General features: G+C 45.6%; 1 protein-coding gene across 2 annotated transcripts in view; it reads right to left on the bottom strand.

The window, feature by feature from the left end:
* Positions 1-20841, bottom strand: part of LTBP4 (latent transforming growth factor beta binding protein 4) — a 214842-nt gene that overhangs the window by 155629 nt on the left and 38372 nt on the right. For both annotated transcript variants that reach the window (XM_075323655.1, XM_075323656.1), the window contains exons 2-4: positions 5686-5756; positions 5147-5606; positions 250-446 (exon numbers count right to left, since the gene is read on the bottom strand). In XM_075323655.1, the coding sequence (XP_075179770.1) occupies positions 250-446; positions 5147-5606; positions 5686-5756 (728 nt within the window). The remainder of the gene's footprint in view (positions 1-249; positions 447-5146; positions 5607-5685; positions 5757-20841) is intronic.

Below are 20841 nucleotides of genomic sequence, written 5' to 3'. Positions count from 1 at the left end.
AGGCAGACAGAATTTTATCAGGTAACGCCATGTCTATGTGTGTATGTGAAAAGAAGCTGGGGATCTGGAGCTCTGTATCAGAAAAACTGAGCTCTGACCTCATAAAGAGTGTGGGAACTACACTAGTGGAATATGGTTAAAATATAGCGGCATCTTCCTGTCCTAAACCAGCACCATTAATCCCTGCACCATCCCAAGACCCCAGAGTCGTAAAGTCACTATCCACCCTTGTAAAATCCCAGCACTCACCATTTGTGTGGGACTGCCTGAGAATATTGTATTCGCCTCTAGCTGTCCGGATACTATTGGGCGTCCGATGTTTCTCCTTCCAGCTTTCTTTTGCGGTTTGACTCTTTTGCGTTTCGAGGTGCTTCGTCAGTAGCGCGGCCATCTTGTCTTTTTTTGCTAAGCCGTTCCTCTGCAGAATTGACTGTAGCTCCTGTACACTGACCACAAGACCATTAATAAACCAATTAATTCTAATAATTAACAATATGTGAAATTAATAAGCAGCAATAAAAGCACTTCCACAAATTCTATCCTGAGCATGGCCCTCAGCTGTTAGTAAATTTCCTATATTAATGCTATCTCATGCCATTTTAATTGGTAAATTTCATTATATGTATCAATAGGAGTTTTTTTTATTTTTACTTGATAAATTTTATCATTCTGAGTGCATAGCTCCACCACTAGGGGGAGCTCACATCATGTGGAATGAAACTACTGGGAGCACGTGTATGTATGCAGTGAGCTCCCCATGGTGGTGGCTGTATAACTCTAACCACTAGGGGGAGCTCACGTCATGTGGAATGAAACTACTGGCAGCATATGTATATGTATATGTATCCAGTGAGCTCCCCCTGGTGGTGGCTGTATATGTCCCCCAATATTAAGAGCTCACATCATGAATGAAACTACTTGGAGCATATGTGTGTACATACAGTGAGCTCCCCCTGGTGGTGGCTGTACAGCTCCACCACTAGGGGGAGCTCACATCATGTGGAATGAAACTACTGGCACCATTTGTGTATGCAATGCAGTGAGCTCCCCCTGGTGGTGGCTGTATAGCTCCACCACTAGGGGGAGCTCAAATCATGTGGAATGAAACTACTGGCAGCATATGTGTATGCATGTAGTGAGCTCCCCATGGTAGTGGCTGTACAGCTCCACCACTAGGGGGAGCTCACGTCATGTAGAATGAAACTACTGGCAGCATATGTGTATGTATGCAGTGAGCTCCCCCTGGTAGTGGCTGTACAGCTCCACCACTAGGGGGAGCTCACATCATGTGGAATGAAACCACTGGCAGCATATGTGTATGTATGCAGTGAGCTCCCCCTGGTGGTGGTTGTACAGCTCCACCACTAGGGGGAGCTCACATCATGTGGAATGAAACCACTGGCAGCATATGTGTATGTATGCAGTGAGCTCCCCCTGGTGGTGGCTGTATAGCTCCTCTACTAGGGGGAGCTCACGTCATGTGGAATGAAACTACTGGCAGCATATGTGTATGTATGCAGTGAGCTCCCTCTGGTGGTGGTTGTACAGCTCCTCTACTAGGGGGAGCTCACGTCATGTGGAATGAAACTACTGGCAGCATATGTGTATGTATGCAGTGAGCTCCCCCTGGTGGTGGCTGTATAGCTCCACCACTAGGGGGAGGTCACATCATGTAGAATGAAACTACTGGCAGCATATGTGTATGTATGCAGTGAGCTCCCCCTGGTGGTGGCTGTATAGCTCCACCACTAGGGGGAGCTCAAATCATGTGGAATGAAACTACTGGCAGCATATGTGTATGCATGTAGTGAGCTCCCCATGGTAGTGGCTGTACAGCTCCACCACTAGGGGGAGCTCACGTCATGTAGAATGAAACTACTGGCAGCATATGTGTATGTATGCAGTGAGCTCCCCATGGTAGTGGCTGTACAGCTCCACCACTAGGGGGAGCTCACATCATGTGGAATGAAACCACTGGCAGCATATGTGTATGTATGCAGTGAGCTCCCCCTGGTGGTGGTTGTACAGCTCCACCACTAGGGGGAGCTCACATCATGTGGAATGAAACCACTGGCAGCATATGTGTATGTATGCAGTGAGCTCCCCCTGGTGGTGGCTGTATAGCTCCTCTACTAGGGGGAGCTCACGTCATGTGGAATGAAACTACTGGCAGCATATGTGTATGTATGCAGTGAGCTCCCTCTGGTGGTGGTTGTACAGCTCCTCTACTAGGGGGAGCTCACGTCATGTGGAATGAAACTACTGGCAGCATATGTGTATGTATGCAGTGAGCTCCCCCTGGTGGTGGCTGTACAGCTCCATCACTAGGGGGAGCTCACGTCATGTGGAATGAAACTACTGGCACCATATGTGTATGAATACAGTGAGCTCCCCCTGGTGGTGGCTGTATGGCAAGGAAAGCAGAAAAATATAAGGCCTCCTGTGGAAATGATCTTTTTGAAAAAATAGTGTTTACAACAATGCCCCAAAGCTAATTGATCCATTTTAAACCATAAGCAAGCCATTTCAGTTTTCCAAATGACAACTAAAATGGTTGCAAAAATGTCATATAGCTCTTAATGACACCATAGTTATTTTGTAAAAAGTATTAAAACCCAGGGTATAGACTTCTAATTCTAACATATATTTCTGGTTTTCCTGTAGCTATCACTGGAGGGAGCATGGGAGCTTGCTGCATACTGTGTTATTGAATTTACAGTATGCAGAAGGCTCCAATGCTCCCTCTAGTGGTGGCTGCAGGAAAACAGAATTTTATGTTTAAAAAGCGTTGTCCCATCTCTGACATGTATGGCATGTTTTCAGGATAATCATAGATGTCAGATAATCTGGGGGTCCCACCCTTGCAACAGCATCTATCTAAAAAAACAAAGCCTTGTTGCACACTGTCCAGACTATCCTGTGGATTTGCCATAACAGTTTTAGATACTCCTTTAAAAGGAATCATTCAGCAGGGTTGCCTATTTAATCTTAGAGCAGCATAACATAGGGCAAGAAAACCTGATTCCAGGGATATGTCACTTATTAGACTGTTTGCTGTAGTTTCAACACAATCATTATTTTATCAGCAGGAGATTATCACTGCCGGACTAGGTCTCACATGCAGTCAGGCGATTTTGTGTAACCCCGCCCTCACTACTGATTGGCAGTTTACTCACAAATCACAGGAAACTGCGAATGGAATGTGGGCGGGGTTATATACAGCTCAGCATTCCGAGCTCTGCTACATCTACAGCAGAAAAAACTGGGATTCTACCCAAACTACACTAAGCAGCCCAGTAAGTGATACATCGCTGGAATCAGACTCTCTGCCCCTACATCATGCTGTTTTAGTATTACTTAGCAAAAACCTGTTGACAAATTCCCTTTAAATGCCAGTTGGTCCACAATTTAGCATAAACACTACATCTAGTTTAGTCTATTTTTACATGTAATAATGTGCTAATTTGGCAACCAAAGACTATAGGATAAAATGATAAAATTAGGATAAAATGAACTCAGAGGGTTAAGCCATCCTGTCCTGTATCCATCAACATTTGCCCAAAATCGCCCTCCTGCGTCTCCCCCTCTGCATTCTGCTCTATCCTGATTACGGGTACGAATCGTTCACATGCTAAACCATTATACATCCATATATAATTCAACTTGTGGCTCCAACACTTCTGCAGCCATCAGATATGGAGAAATGATGGACGGGGCAAACACTGGTCCAATCCTGCCACCTGCTGGTCAGAGGGAGGAAAGGCAGGATCATAAACAGTTGTAAACTGAAAACGTTTCTGAGCACACGTGTGTGTCTTCACTGTATCCAGCAGGGGGCAGTATTACAGTTCTCAATTATGGCAGCATTAACAGGACATCATCTACCCTGGAAATTCCTCTGGTCGTCATTTTGTATGTTCTGCATCTCTATTTAATTAATGAGATGATAAAGACAACTCTGAAACTGTTTACACATGACGGATTGTAGGGTCCTGGGTCCCCCTATCCCCAGATATATAATAGGAGCTATATCCTGGTACCCACTGGCGGACACAAAAAGGGGGTCCTTGCTGTCATCACTGATTGGACAGTGTCAAAGGGGGCAGCGTCACCCCCGAATGTTAACACCAGCAGTCAGTTTTTTCATATATATCATACTTGTGGAATCTTCAATAACTCTGCCCCATGAGAACGTGGCCTAGAGCAGGGGCGGGGAACGTCCGGCCAGCGGACAGATGTATATAGACAGTGCCAGGGAGGGGCAGTCGTGGGCGAGGGTTGCAGTCCTCAACCCACCCCGACACAGTACAAACAGTGGGGGCAGAGTGGTGTATGGAGTGAATGTGGAGATTGCACCTTTCTCTTGCTGTACTTTTGAGTCCCGTTCACTTCCATGGGCTTTGCGCCCGGTACGATCAGTAAGGAGACGACCGCCAGGTAAAACTTCCATAACTTTACTGAACAAGCGTTTTACAGTTGCTTTCACTTCTCTTAAGGCAGATTTGTCGTCATCATCATCATCATAATCATCACCATTTACAGTCATTAGTTTCTGTACCCGGCTCAGCTCTACAGTGACGGCCACCAGGGGGCGACTTGTCCTCCTGCTTTTAACCCAATCCCTCACCATGATGGCGGATCGTTCGGCTCGGCTCATAAACGGATGGATTAAGCTGCCCTCCTGCTGCGACTGCGTTCCCTCAAGTACTAGCAGGTGCCAGTCTAAGGTAGGGGCGCCCAATTTTTCCTTTCTCTGCTCCCTGGACTTACACTTCACCGCAGACGAGCTCCTTTCTCTGCCCTATATCTCTTCTTGTGCTGGTGAACCACCCCCCTCCCTTAACCCTTGCTTCCCTGTCACTTCCTATCCATCCCTTCCCACTAAGGGACCCGGGAACCAGTGACACCTGGTGGCAGCCGGCCGTATTACACAGGAGGTGATTTCATATAATACAATGTAATGCAGTAAAAGAAAACACATACATCACAATGCTACAAGTCACCAGCTCGAAGTGGGGGCGGTAAGGCACTGGACACCCTATTACATATATGCCCCCAGTGCCTCCAGTGATGTATATGTCCCCAGCCCCTCCTGTGATTTAAAAAGATTCCCCATCCCTGGCCTAGAGGATAACAAGACACTTACGTGAGTAGCTGCCAGTTTAGGGATGTGCTGCTCTTAGCTGAATAGTTGAGCCTCTGGATGTCTCCAGATTTCAGGGTCGTGATGGTAGGCACAGGACTGGAGGTGCTGATGGTGGGCAATGACCTGGAGGTGCTGATGGTGGGCACCGGGCTAGAAGTGCTGATGGTGGGCACTGGGCTGGAGGAGTACATGGTGTCCATAGACGGCATCCGAGTGGTTGGTAGAGAAAAGTTGAGGGGTATCGGATAAAATGTAGCAGAGTGTATATCTCCTGAGATAGCCGCTGCCTTGTCTCCTATACCAAAAGGAGAAGAAATAGACACCCCTGCGAGAGGTGTGGATCTGGTCATAAGCAGTGGAGTTCTTCTTTCACAACGAGACCCTTGAAAGCCCACCTTACATGTACATTTCTGGGGTTTCCTGCAGACACCTCTGTTTTTACACTTTGGGGTGCATATAGCTGTGGAATAGAAGAAATGGACAGGAATAAGATAGAAGTTCACTCTTTAGACTCGTACACCAGTTTCCAGAATTCTTACCTCTTGTACACGTCCCTGTATTAGGGGCCACGCTCCATCCTGGACAGCACTGATCTCCGCAGAGGTTGGAACTAAAAGAGAGAAATGCAAATATCATATCAGTAAATTAAAGAGGTTACGATTATAAAAACAATGCTGCTTTCTTCAGGAACAAGCGCCACTTCAGCCTATAGGCTGTGTGTAGTATTGCAGGTCAGTCTAATTCATGTGAATGCATTGCTAAATACAAACATATACGGACCAATCCTAAACAGAATCTATGGAGACGAGAACCTCTGTTTATATAAGAAAATAATCATGCAGTTGTCGCGGGCGGAGGAGGGGACGCTGCGCTCTCCCACTGCTCAGGTCCGGCTGCGGCTGCTGCTGCTCGGTGGTGGCTCGAGCGATGGGCCGGATCCCGGGGACTTGAGCGGTGCTCCTCGCCCGTGAGTGAAAAGGGTGGGGATTGATTGTGGGGATTGGATATTGTCCGTGACGCCACCCACGGTCGTGGTGATATTGGTGACACCATCGCTGCTCTGGACGGGGATCCCGGGAGCGGTGACAGGGAGCAGCCTGGATGTTAGTTCTCCCCTCCATGGATAGGGGGTTGGTTGTCCCGGGGCCCGGTGATGGGGTAGGGATGGATTGCAGGCGGGCTACGGGGCCTGGTGAGGTGCAGGGTCACGGGGGCAGCGCTGTGCCGCACGGCACTGTGATACTCACTCAGCCAATGATGAGGACACAGTTCTCGGTAAAACACACGGCTGGATGGACGGGTCCCACAGACGGCTGTGGTGTTTCTCCTCCCGGCAGGTTGATGGTGACTGCCTTTCCCTGCACCTGTGTAACGTGTACGGTTCCAATGGGTTCCCACCGGTGACCCGCTCCCCAGCTTGGATGGATGCTGAGGGAGCCCCTTTTGCCTGCAGGTGCTGGCCCTGGGAACTTTAGCCTTGGCGGTGACTGTGTTTCCCTCTCTCGGTTGGACTGTTGCCTTCTGTCGGGACTTGGCTGCTGGGAAACCCAGGAGGTTCCCTTCGCTAATGGATTTGGCAAATTCACGGCGACTCCCAGCCTTGCCGGGGTCCATAAGCCCCTGCCGGATGGTGCTGGCTTCTCTTTGCGTACCGGTCCGGTACCGCCGGGCCACCGCCCGTCCACGGTCCTTACGGCTAGCTCCAATAGGCCACTCCTGCAGACGGTCACCACCGTCTGCCAACCTTGCTGATCTACAAAAAAACAGTTTGCACTCTGATAATGCTAAAGTATGGAAACCATGAATATGTGAACATGGACCTGCATTACTGCTAAGGAAAATCTGAGAAAAATATGAGATATTTAGCATATATAAATGGCCATTTGTATATCTGCCCAGTTGCCCCTTCACGGCATATCTCGTAACTGGGTCCCTGACACTATGCTGAAGCCTCTCTCTAGGACGCTTCAGCATAGCGTCAGGGACCCAGTTACGAGATATGCCGTGAAGGGGCAACTGGGCAGATATACAAATGGCCATTTATATATGCTAAATATCTCATATTTTTCTCAGATTTTCCTTAGCAGTAATGCAGGTCCATGTTCACATATTCATGGTTTCCATACTTTAGCATTATCAGAGTGCAAACTGTTTTTTTGTATTTTATGTCATGTTCAGTTATGCACCTGTTCACACGTCAGGTCGAGGAGTGCAGTCAGTCTTTTTTGTCAACCTTGCTGATCTGTCCGGGCCACACACCCGGACCAACTTCAGGCTGCTTAACCGCCACTTTCCTCCTTCCACTTCCACTTCCAAACTCTATCTGCCTTACTTTTCCCGCCTCCAGGACTGTGAACTCCTCGGTGGGCGGGGCCAACCGCCTGGCCCACCCCTTGGTGTGGACATCAGCCCCTGGAGGAAGGCAATGTGAAGCCCCGCAAGTATTGTGTCGGTGCATTACCTTCAGGGACTCCACTCAGCTGGATCTTGTCACAGGTAGGAGATCTTCTTTTAGGATTGTCGTGACGCCACTCTCAGAATTGCGGTCAGTGGGGACCGCCACTGCAGGTTAAGGGATGCCTGGGGCTGATGGTGGGTGCAGTCAGTTGTAATAGCCTCCTGAGAGTGAGGCAAGCCCCAGGGCCCTGTGTAGGTGTGTAGAACCACAAGGCGCAGAATAACTCCACACAAGCAGAATGTCTTTCAGGGGTTTTACTCACAGAAGGTGGCAGGGTGAGTAACCCGGGCGTAGCTGGGATGAACCAGGCTGGAACCAGGTGTCCTTCAGGCTGACTGATGAGGGTGGCTACCGACTCGCCTTCCTTAGCCCTTCTGTGGTTTGTGGTAACCCCGACTTTTAGTCCCTATGGGGGTCACCCAGGGAAGTAACTGCTCCCCTCGTTTGTTTGCCGTTTGCTTGTCGCCTGGGCCAGATCACTCCAGCTGCTTGCCTCCTGTGAACTATGGGCCCTAACTGTGGCTACGTGGCTGCGGCTTTTGTGGTGTTGTGGCGTGGGCTTTAAGGGCCCCACACCGGCAGGTTTAGCAAGGAAAGGTGGATCTATCCCCGCACCGGGATCTGCCGCCCGTTTGGGCCTGGTACTCCCTGGCAGTCTCCGTACTTTCCACTACGCGGCTCTCTCTCCAGCTGTGTGTGGTGTTCGGGCAGCACTACCAGGTGACCGTTCTCCCCCGTCGGTAGTCACTGCGCGGACGCTGTTAGACTGCAACAGCCCCAGGGGTCTGCTCCTGACGTCTGCTCTCCCTGGACTGCTGCACTAAACCGGCTCACTCGTGGGACCTGCACTGCTGCTCCTGTCTGAGCTCCACTTCCATGCTCCTCACTCCTCCACACTCTGCTTCAGACTGCTCACTCCTCCTTCTCTTTTCCCCTTGTGCCTGCCTACGCCACCTAGCAACCAGGCTCTCTACCACACCCCTTGAGTGGAGATGGAGGCTTCGCCCCCTCCACTCCTCAAGTGGAGGTGAAGGCTTTGCCCCCTCCTGGGATCCCCAGGGGTCCTCTCAAAGGTACATGTGTGAGACCTGATCACTATGCGCCTGTGTAGTCACACCTCGGTCAGCCTTCTGGATTACCTGTGTTGTACTGTCCCCAGCATGGGTGCAGTACTCAGTGGTGCCTGACCAGGTCAGGGGCGCCACAGCAACAAGGGTTTTGTGTCTGACTTCGGTGTGCCTGACCGGGAGTGTGGGGTGTGTTGGTGTTGTGCTTGTGACGTCCTGGCTTGTCCAGGGCGCCACACTGTTATGCGCACTAAAGTGCAGATGTGGTAAATAATGTAAAGTAAGGTCTTAAAACTACTGCACCTAACCAGCCCAGTTCTTGTACAGACTAGAAGTCCCAGCGACGCAGTCCCTAAAGGTCCCTGCACAGACTGAAACAACCCTAACTGGATGACTCAGATGACCGCTTGGACCTTTGCTTTCTCAGCAACCATGAAAGGTTCCAAGTACCGCTTCTAAAATCCAGGGGAAGGTACAGAGTACAGATTATGGTGTACCAGAAAGTCATACTTTTGGTACACCAAAAGTCATAATCTGCCAGGAAAAACACACAACAAACAGCCTGTAGTTCCAAGCAAGGTCCACTTAAAAAACAATATATGACCGGCAGAAAATGGAAGCCCGAGGAAGCTTTTAATAGTTAGGCTATGTGCGCACGTGTGCGCCCTGCACTGCACCTAAAAGGTGCGCTTCAGAGCGCAGCTGAAAAGCTGCGTTCTGAAGCGCATGGTGCCGGCAGAGAACGTGCACTCTGCATGCAGCTCCTGCCATAGACAGAGCAGGGGCTGCCGGCAAAGCGCACAGAAGAAGTGACATGTCACTTCTTAGAACGCGCGCTTCGGGCAGCAGCCGAAGCGCTGCACTCTAAGACGCCACGTGCGCACAGCCCCTGCAAAATCTCCATAGATTATGCAGGGGACGCAGGATGCATGCAGTTACGCTGCGCTACAAAGCGCAACGTAACTGCATGTAATTACGCAACGTGCGCACATAGCCTTACACCTGCCGGGTGATAGGGCAGACTGAATTATAGCATAGGAAACACTTGTTGGTAGAAAGGCAGTGAACACACAAAGTGACCACACAGAGACAAAGAGTTCAGAACCAGGACAGTAACTGAACCTGACTGGCTCAGTGAAGAGAGAAATGGACCACAGCAGAGGAGGCTGCCAGATCAAATCCAAGGCATGACACATACTTCTTTAATACATGGTAATTTTGGCAAAAAAAAATAAAAAATTGCTCATCAACGTTCCCATTGCTTCTAAATACATCTTAAAAGGATAGTCCATCCTTTTTTTTAAACTCACTGGACACAGCATATTCTAAAAATGATAACACCCCCCAACCAACAACTACAGATCCCCCACCACTCTTCTGTATTGGGACACCTAGTGACTGCTGCAGCCAATCAGTGATCGCTATAGCTACTAACTGGCTACAGTGGTCATGGATCATCTCCTTTATAAGAGAAAGCAAAAAAAACAGTGTATACACCTGAAGTACAAACTATTCAGCTCTCAGAAAATTGCCTGGACACAAATAATTTGCTATGAGAACTGAATACAGAATTTACACAATACATAAAAGGGAAGTCAATGTGTAAGGTTATGCATACTTAGTATAGACAATCCGTGTCTTTACTGTAAAATGAATAAATAATGTTGCCATGCAGTACTCATAACTAATGCCACTATATAGAACTCATTATAAAGATGACAAACTGCTCTCATAACTAGTGTCACTATACAGCACACATAAATAAAGCTGCCAAACTGTGCTCATAACTATTGTCACTATGTAGAATATATAAATAACGCTGCTAAACTGTGGTCTTATCTACCATCACTATATAGAATAACAGATTTCTTAGCTGTCAGTGGATATTTGCTAACCTATATTACCTGCCCCTTTTTTCACTTCATCTTATACCATGAGTGCAGTCAAAGCACATTGTTTTTTTCTTCCTATGATTCTATTTGGATTTTTCACCAATCTGGATATCTGTTCTGGGAGGTTTCCGTGCACCAATAAAATAACTTTACTTTATTGGAGGTGAGATTATTGCCTTTATTGCTCTTTTTTGTATAATAAAGAACTGTATTGATAACTACTGTAACTATATACTATACTATATACGAAACGTATACATAATACTGCCAAACTGCTCATAACTACTGCTACTATACAAAACACATAAGTAGTGCTGCTAAACTGTGCTCATAAATACTGCTACTATGTGAAAGACATAAATAATGCTGCCAAACTGTATTCATAACTACTACTATACAAAAAACATAACTAATGCTTCCAAACTGTGCTCATAACTATTGCTATTATACAAAACTCAAAAATAACGATGCCAAACTGTGCTCATAACTACTGCTACTATACAAAACATAAATAATGCTGCCAAACTGTGCTCATAACTACTACTACTATGCAAAACACATAAATAATGCTGCCAAACTGTATTCATAACTACTACTATACAAAAATCATAACTAATGCTTCCAAACTGTGCTCATAACTATTGCTATTATACAAAACACAAAAATAATGCTGCCAAACTGTGCTCATAACTACTGCTACTATACAAAACATAAATAATCCTGCCAAACTGTGCTCATAACTACTGCTATTATGCAAAACATATAAATAATGCTGCCAAACTGTATTCATAACTACTACTATACAAAAAACATAACTAATGCTTCCAAACTGTGCTCATAACTATTGCTATTATATAAAACACAAAAATAATGATTCCAAACTGTGCTCATAACTACTGCTACTGTACAAAACATAAATAATCCTGCCAAACTGTGCTCATAACTACTGCTACTATGCAAAACATATAAATAATGCTGCCAAACCGTGCTCATAACCACTGCTATTATACAAAACACATAAATAAGCTGCCAAACTGTGCTGATAACTACTGCTACTATGCAAAACACATAAATTATGCTGCCAAACTGTGCAAAATACATACTGTGCTCATAACTCCAAAGGCATACAGACAGGGACTCTAGATTGTGAGCCCCAATGGGGACAGTATCACCAATGTATGTAAAGTGCTGTGGAAGTAATAGTGCTATATAAATGAATAAAATTATTATTATTATTATAACTAGTGCTACTATGCAATACATATAAATAATGCTGCCAAACTGTACTCATAACTAATGCTACTATACAAAACACATACTGTGGTCATAACTACTGCTACTATTACTATGCAAAACACATAAATAATGCTGCCAAATTGGGCTCATAACTAATGCTACTATACAAAACACATAAATAATGCTGCCAACTGTATTCATAACTACTGCTACCAGGGCTGTGGAGTCGGAGTCTTGGAGTTGGAGTCGGAGTCGGAGCTCATTTTGGTGGAGTCGGAGTCGGTATAAAATGCACCGACTCCGACTCCTAAAATATATAAAAAATTGGGGACAGTAGTGCAATGCAGAATGTGCTGAATATTTTACTAAATAATAACATTTAGTATAATGCTTATATTTAAGTGAAAAATGTATTGTAGTACAATGTGAACATCAGACATTTAATCATTTTTATGATACAATAATCAAGATATTTGGATAGAACATAAAATATATTTATCGGATACAACTTTAGAACACAAAAAACGAATAAATTGGAAATATGTAATACAATATGTAATATATATATATATAATATATATACATACACACACACACACACACACACACGATATACAGTGCCTACAAGTAGTATTCAACCCCCTGCAGATTTAGCAGGTTTACACATTCGGAATTAACTTGGCATTGTGACATTTGGACTGTAGATCAGTCTGGAAGTGTGAAATGCACTGCAGCAAAAAAGAATGTTATTTCTTTTTTTATTTTTATTTTTTTTTTTTAAATTGTGAAAAGTTTATTCAGAGGGTCATTTATTATTCAACCCCTCAATCCACCAGAATTCTGTTTGGTTCCCCTAAAGTATTAAGAAGTATTTCAGGCAAAGAACAATGAGCTTCACATGTTTGGATTAATTATCTCTTTTTCCAGCCCTTTCTGACTAATTAAGACCCTCCCCAAACTTGTGAACAGCACTCATACATGGTCAACATGGGAAAGACAAAGGAGCATTCCAAGGCCATCAGAGACAAGATCGTGGAGGGTCACAAGGCTGGCAAGGGGTACAAAACCCTTTCCAAGGAGTTGGGCCTACCTGTCTCCACTGTTGGGAGCATCATCCGGAAGTGGAAGGCTTATGGAACTACTGTTAGCCTTCCACGGCCTGGACAGCCTTTTTAACGTTTCCACCCGTGCCGAGGCCAGGCTTGTCCGAAGAGTCAAGGCTAACCCAAGGACAACAAGGAAGGAGCTCCGGGAAGATCTCATGGCAGTGGGGACATTGGTTTCAGTCAATACCATAAGTAACGTACTCCACCGCAATGGTCTCCGTTCCAGACGAGCCCGTAAGGTACCTTTACTTTCAAAGCGTCATGTCAAGGCTCGTCTACAGTTTGCTCATGATCACTTGGAGGGCTCTGAGACAGACTGATTCAAGGTTCTCTGTTCTGATGATACCAAGATCGAGATCTTTGGTGCCAACCACACACGTGACGTTTGGAGACTGGATGGCACTGCATACGACCCCAAGAATACCATCCCTACAGTCAAGCATGGTGGTGGCAGCATCATGCTGTGGGGCTGTTTCTCAGCCAAGGGGCCTGGCCATCTGGTCCGCATCCATGGGAAGATGGATAGCACGGCCTACCTGGAGATTTTGGCCAAGAACCTCCGCTCCTCCATCAAGGATCTTAAGATGGGTCGTCATTTCATCTTCCAACAAGACAACGACCCAAAGCACACAGCCAAGAAAACCAAGGCCTGGTTCAAGAGAGAAAAAAATCAAGGTGTTGCAGTGGCCTAGTCAGTCTCCTGACCTTAACCCAATTGAAAACTTGTGGAAGGAGCTCAAGATTAAAGTCCACATGAGACACCCAATGAACCTAGATAACTTGGAGAAGATCTGCATGGAGGAGTGGGCCAAGATAACTCCAGAGACCTGTGCCGGCCTGATCAGGTCTTATAAAAGACGATTATTAGCTGAAATTGCAAACAAGGGTTATTCCACAAAATATTAAACCTAGGGGTTGAATAATAATTGACCCACACTTTTATGTTGAAAATTTATTAAAATTTAACTGAGCAACATAACTTGTTGGTTTGTAAGATTTATGCATCTGTTAATAAATCCTGCTCTTGTTTGAAGTTTGCAGGCTCTAACTTAAGCGGGCTTTACACGCTACGACATCGCTAATGCGGAGTCGTTGGGGTCACGGAATTCGTGACGCACATCCGGCCGCATTAGCGATGCCGTTGCGTGTGACACCGATAAGCGATTTTGCATCGTTGCAAAAACTTGCAAAATCGCTAATCGGCGACATGGGGGTCCATTCTCAAATCTCGTTACTGCAGCAGTAACGAGGTTGTTCCTCGTTCCTACGGCAGCACACATCGCTGCGTGTGACACCGCAGGAACAAGGAAGCTCTCCTTACCTGCCTCCCGGCCGCTATGAGGAAGGAAGGAGGTGGGCAGGATGTTACGTCCCGCTCAGCTCCGCCCCTCCGCTGCTATTGGGCGGCGGTTCAGTGACGTCGCTGTGACGCCGCACGGACCGCCCCCTTAGAAAGGAGGCGGTTCGCCCGTCACAGCGACGTCGCCGGACAGGTATGTATGTGTGACGGGTCTGGGCGCTGTTGTGCGACACGGGCAGCGATTTGCCCGTGTCGCGCAACAGATGGGGGCGGGTACCCACACTAGCGATATCGGGACCGATATCGCAGTGTGTAAAGTAGCCTTTATTTGCATCTTATCAAACCTGCTAAATCTGCAGGGGGTTGAATACTACTTGTAGGCACTGTATATGTAATCTACTGTATATTAAATAGTGTATTATATATTTACAAGTTTTTTGTATTCTAAAGTTGTATCCAATAAATATATTTTATGTTCTATCCAAATATCTTGGTTATTGTATTATAAAAATTATTAAATGTCTGATGTTCACATACACATGTTCATGTACTACAATACATTTTTCACTTAACTATAAGCAATATATGTAGGAGTCGGTGCAAGAGAAATTGAGGAGTCGGAGTCGAAGGTTTAGCTTACCGACTCCACAGCCCTGACTGCTACCGTACTATACAAAACACAAATAACGCTGCCAACTGTGGTCATAACTAATGCTGTTATGAAAAACATAAATAATGCTGCCAAATTGTGCTCATAACTACTGCTGCTATACAAAACACATAAATAATGCTACCAAACTGTGCTCATAACTAATGCTACTATACAAAACACATAAATAATGCTGCTAAACTGTGCTCATAACTAATGCTACTTTACAAAACACATAAATAATGCTGCCAAACTGTGCTCATAACTACTGCTACTATACAAAACACATAAATAATGCTGCCAAACTGTGCTCATAAGTAATGCTACTATACAAAACACATAAATAATGCTACCAAACTGTGCTCATAACTAATGCTACTATACAAAACACATAAATAATGCTGCCAAACTGTGCTCATAACTACTGCTACTATACAAAACACATAAATAATGCTGCCAAACTGTGCTCATAACTACTGCTACTATACAAAACACATAAATAATGCTACCAAACTGTGCTCATAACTACTGCTACTATACAAAACACATATATAATGCTACCAAACTGTGCTCATAACTACTGCTACTATACAAAACACATAAATAATGCTACCAAACTGTGCTGATAACTACTGCTACTATACAAAACACATAAATAATGCTGCCAAACTGTGCTCATAACTACTGCTACTATACAAAACACATAAATAATGCTACCAAACTGTGCTCATAACTAATGCTCCTATACAAAACACATAAATAATGCTACCAAACTGTGCTCATAACTACTGCTACTATACAAAACACATAAATAATGCTACCAAACTGTGCTCATAACTACTGCTACTATACAAAACACATAAATAATGCTACCAAACTGTGCTCATAACTAATGCTCCTATACAAAACACATAAATAATGCTACCAAACTGTGCTCATAACTACTGCTACTATACAAAACACATAAATAATGCTACCAAACTGTGCTCATAACTAATGCTACTATACAAAACACATAAATAATGCTGCCAAACTGTGCTCATAACTACTGCTACTATACAAAACACATAAATAATGCTGCCAAACTGTGTTCAAAACCAATGTCACTATATAGAAAATACAAATAATGCTGCCAAATTGTATACATTAGGATGAAATAATACTACAATGTGCACCAAGATTTTGTCCATAATAACAATAAAAGCCATCAGCACAAGCGGGCAGAATATGGAGCTTGTTTGTAGCCAGTAACCTTGAAGACAAATAGGTCAGCACATGAGCTGCATTCACTAACGGTGGAAGATACATCCATGTGTGCTGCTCATTGTAGTCTTGCTCAGATCTGTATCCCCGACGTCCACTTATGTGTAATTGTTGTTTGTTTTTGCAGCAATTTGCTTTACAATGTTTATATTCTTGCGGACAGAGTGTGTGTTATGTGTGTTTGTATGTGTGCGCTATTCACAGCATGTGTGTCCTTTCTTAGTCGCTTTGTTTGTTTGCCTATATGTTGTATGTTAGCATTGGCTGACCTGTAAGGAGGCGAGACATGACATGGCTGATGTACATTTGACATTGTTTTTGCATTACGGATCACACTGGAAATCATTTCCTAATGTAACGTTCGGACACATATTTACATATTGTAAATCATATAGTGCAGGGAATCGATAATACGGCTTCTCTCTACCACACTGAAGAATAGGTTAGTGATATAAAACTGCTCATTAATATTCTTATGACCGTTAGTTATATAAAGGCCCCGTTACACGCAAAGATATCGCTAACGAGATGTCGTCGGGGTCACGGAATTCGTGACGCACATCCGGCCTCGTTAGCGACGTCGTTGCGTGTGACACGTACGAGCGACCGCTAACGATGCAAAATACCAAATCGTTGATTGTACACATCGCTACGTGTGACACCCCAGTAACGATGAACACAGCTTACCTGCGTCCTCCGGCAATTAGGTGGGCGTGTCTTTCATGCAGCTGCTCTCCGCCCCTCCGCTTCTATTGGACGCCTGCCGTGTGACGTCGCTGTGATGGCGCAGAAACCTCCCCCTTAGAAAAGAGGCTGTTCGCCGGCCACAGCGACGACGCTAGGAAGGTAAGTATGTGTGACTGGGCCTAGCGATATTGTTTGCCATGGGCAGCGATTTGCCCATGACGCACAAACAACGGGGGCAGGTGCTTTCATGAGCGACATCGCTAGCGATGTTGCTGCGTGTAAGGCGCCCTTAACTCTACCATCTTTGCACTATATACACAGTATTTCTAGTGTCTGTCATGTTAACTATGGGATAGTGAGGAATCGGGGCTCCTAAGCTGTCTCTCAAGCTAGGGAGGCCTATGCTATCCCTAATCTCAGGGATACTCCTAATGGTGGAGATACCGTAGTCTCATCCCTGTCCCTGCTCCTGATCAGGCTTGATCTAATTCCCTCTTCCCCCAGGGAGTGACATGACAGGAGTGAAATGAAACCCACAGATAAAGACAGACAAGGGAAAACCAAAACTCTGTCACACAGCGCACACACACACACACAGGTAAAGATAATATAATAAGTGATTCAGGAGGAAAAGCAAGAGCAGGAAGGAAGCTACAAAACAGGGATAAACTCTACAACCGCTCCAAGCAACAAGCACAACTTTCACCAGTAAGTCTGAGACACCACACCTCACGAACTATAGCTGGGATGGGTGGAAGGATTCAACCAGCATAAATAGGAGGGGAGCAAATGTGATAGGCCTCCCCACAACATGTGATCAAAAAAGCAAGCAGACCAGCAGAGATTAACTCTTGCTAGCCTGCCTATGAATCAGCACACAGCAGGTCAACGCCCGAGTCTGCCTGTGTTGATCCCAGACACCAGAGAAACCATCGGACGGAGTGTCAGAATCTGCAATCTGAACAGAGCCCAACGCCGCCATGACAGTAGGCGAGTTTTGTGCAAAACTCAGTGTGACAAGAAGTCCCCTTTAAGTGACCAAATGACTATTCTGATCCTTGACTGCAAAGTCCAGGGTATATAATATTTTAGTCAGCAAAGTTTGTACAAAACTCCGTGTGACAATGTCCTTTGCAAGGTCTGTTTAGCTTTGAGCTACATTAGTATTTCAGATTAAGTTCACTAAGTTTTTACACACGAATAGGGCTGGCTTCACGGAAAATGTCACTTGCTAAAAAAAAAAAAAATAGTCAAAAACCTTCTAAAATCCCTGTACTCCCCTGATTCTGCCACTCTTTTATTTTATGCAGTTTCACTCCATTGCAGAGATACTCATATTTGTTGCTTTTAGAACATAATGTGAAATCTCTGCTTGCAGTCCAACTGGGTGGTCCTTCAGAGTTTCCTCTTGGGGTGTTCACTTTCACCCCTCCCTCTCAGGCACTGCCAATCGCAGCTCAGCAGCTGATCAAGAGTCTCAGATGCTACCGAGCTGTGATTGGTAGCATTAGGGTGAGAGGGGTGAAAGCACACGCCTCCAAAGAAGACTCTGAAGATACGCCCAGTTGCACCACAAGCAGAGATTTCACATATTGCGCTCCAAAAGTATGAAATGGGAACATCTCTGCAATGGAGCGACGCAGAGCAAAACGGATAACGGTGCAAGATCAGGGGAACACAATCATTTTTACACGCTATGTAACTTAAATGTTTGAAGCAAGTGACGGGTCCTTTATAAATGATGCAGTCACAGTGGACCCCCGTGGTGGATGACTTGCCAAATTTTATCCTGGACCCCATCAGAGGAACACAGATTTTACACTTTTGTTTCTGGTATGGTTCGGTTCTCTTCCACCTCCCTGTTCTTCTACACTCCCATTGCAGCCAGAACCTGCCTCTACCATTGACTCCTGTGCATTTTAGTCCATCAATCTATAGTATGCTCAGTTGACCCAGGATACTTTGAATGTTCCTTGCGTTAGTAAAAGGTACTTTATTTCTTGTCCGCACGTGTCGTTAATGCGGCCGGTCTCCGCCTCTCCGCTTCTATTGGTCGGCCGCTGTGTGACGTCGCTGTGACGGCGCACGAACCTCCCCCTTAACGAAGAGGTTGTTCGCCGCCCACAGCAACGTAAGGTAAGTACGTGTGACTGGTGTTAGCGATATTGTGCGCCACGGGCAGCGATTTGCCCATGACGCACAAACGACGGGGGCGGGTGCTTTCACGAGCGACATCGCTAGCAATGTCGCTGTGTGTAAAGCGCCCTTTACTCCTTGACTGCCGCTAGACTTCATTTAGTGTGTACCATATGGATTGATCTCTGCCTGCCCTGACCCCAGCTTTTCTGGCTACTTAACATGGAACTTATCTTGACTCTACATCTTGGTGTCGATTATGTCACGTGTCTGGGAGTGTCATGCTAGGTACGGGGGGAGTACCAAGCAAGTGGCGAGAGGGAAGGGAAACCCTGTGTCTAGGGAAAGGGAAGGTGGTGACCCCTGACCAAACCTACTGCTGGTCCCTGGGCTCCCTCACCACCCTAGATAGGTTCCGCACCTATGCGCCGAGCCGGATACCTGACCCTAGATATCCCTAGTGCTGGGCTCTAAATAGGGAATGGATAGGATGAGCTCATTAACCCCACTAAACACTATAGATGACACAAGATGGACACACGGGGGAAAATGCATGATCTACTTATCAACAGATGACATAGGTAAAATTTCAGCAAAGTTTTCCGCAAATATACAAGGAGGAAGCCACCTGCTTGGAACCAAGGCTTGAGTGAACTGAGTAATATCACCAGCATCAGTGCAAGGAAGGAAGTGGTGAATGCTGATGATCAGCAGCTGGGTGGAAAGTGAGCTCCTGCTGAGTCCAAAAGGGGAGAGATGAATCCAGCAGGAAAACTAGCTACTGACAGCACAAACAATGTAAAGTCAGGGAGCATTCTGCGCAGCCAAACACTATGACCTTCTATGGCCAGAAACCACATGACTGTCTGTCACCCGTGACCTGACCTGGCGCAGATTCCAGATCTCTATATAGGGGTTAAGGATAGAAACTATGGAGTCCCAAAGTTCCCCACTCCTTACTTTAGCCGAACCCAAATTCGTTGTAACCCAAGGTGTCCTATACTTCCAAGCAGTCAGGCCTCTTGTCCCTGTCATTGCTTTTGGGAGGACACTTGGACCACCTTTCTTCTATCACTAGGGCAGTAGCACGTGCATGTGCCAGCTTAACATTCTTAAAATTTTCCAAGCTTTCTTGTGTTCGCCATCACACAACCCCTCCAGATGAGCAACTCCAACTTTCTTCACAATTCTTTATTTGGGATTAGACTCTATTATGCCTTACGTTTCTCCTTAGCGCATGTCATATTCACCATTAGGGCACATAGATGGCTCTCATCTGACTTAATGTTCTTTGTCTATGGCCAAAAAATGTTCTGGGTCAAGAGATGATGAATGACTTGTAGACTCCTCAAACCACAAAAATCTGTGAAGGCTCAAGTCATGTTTTGGGCAGTTGGGTCCATGCACTATGGAACATATCCGATAGTGAACTTTTACCACATTGCCTCCTTATTCTTAGACACTTAGGAAAGACATCTGAAGACAAAAGGCCCCAGCCAGTGCATTAAGCACTTTTCCATTATCTGCTATGATTGTGCTTTGCTCTTAAGTATCAGAATAAGAGATTAGTGGACATGTCGTGCATGGGTGCTAGAAGGTGTCTTCAGCCTACACCTCCTCACTAGGACACACGATTCCTCGGGAGGCCACATTATCTGGGCAGAGAGCTGCACTACAAAGGAGTACAACAAAGTACCTCCAGTTCTTCTTATCCAGCATAAGGCTATGTGCACACACTGCATCTTTTTGACGCTGCGTTTTTGTGCGTTTTTGGCCGCTAAAAACGCACAAAAACGCACTTGCGTCGAAAAAACGCGGCAAAAACCGCACGTGTTTTGCCGCGATTTGGTGCGTTTTTTTGCTGCATTTTGCTGCGTTTTTGCTCACTGCGTCTTTATGCG

Source organism: Anomaloglossus baeobatrachus, chromosome 9 (assembly GCF_048569485.1).
Source record: "Anomaloglossus baeobatrachus isolate aAnoBae1 chromosome 9, aAnoBae1.hap1, whole genome shotgun sequence".
Lineage (NCBI taxonomy): Eukaryota > Metazoa > Chordata > Amphibia > Anura > Aromobatidae > Anomaloglossus > Anomaloglossus baeobatrachus.
Note: the sequence above shows the minus strand (reverse complement) of the source record. Positions and strands in the feature narration are given on the sequence as shown.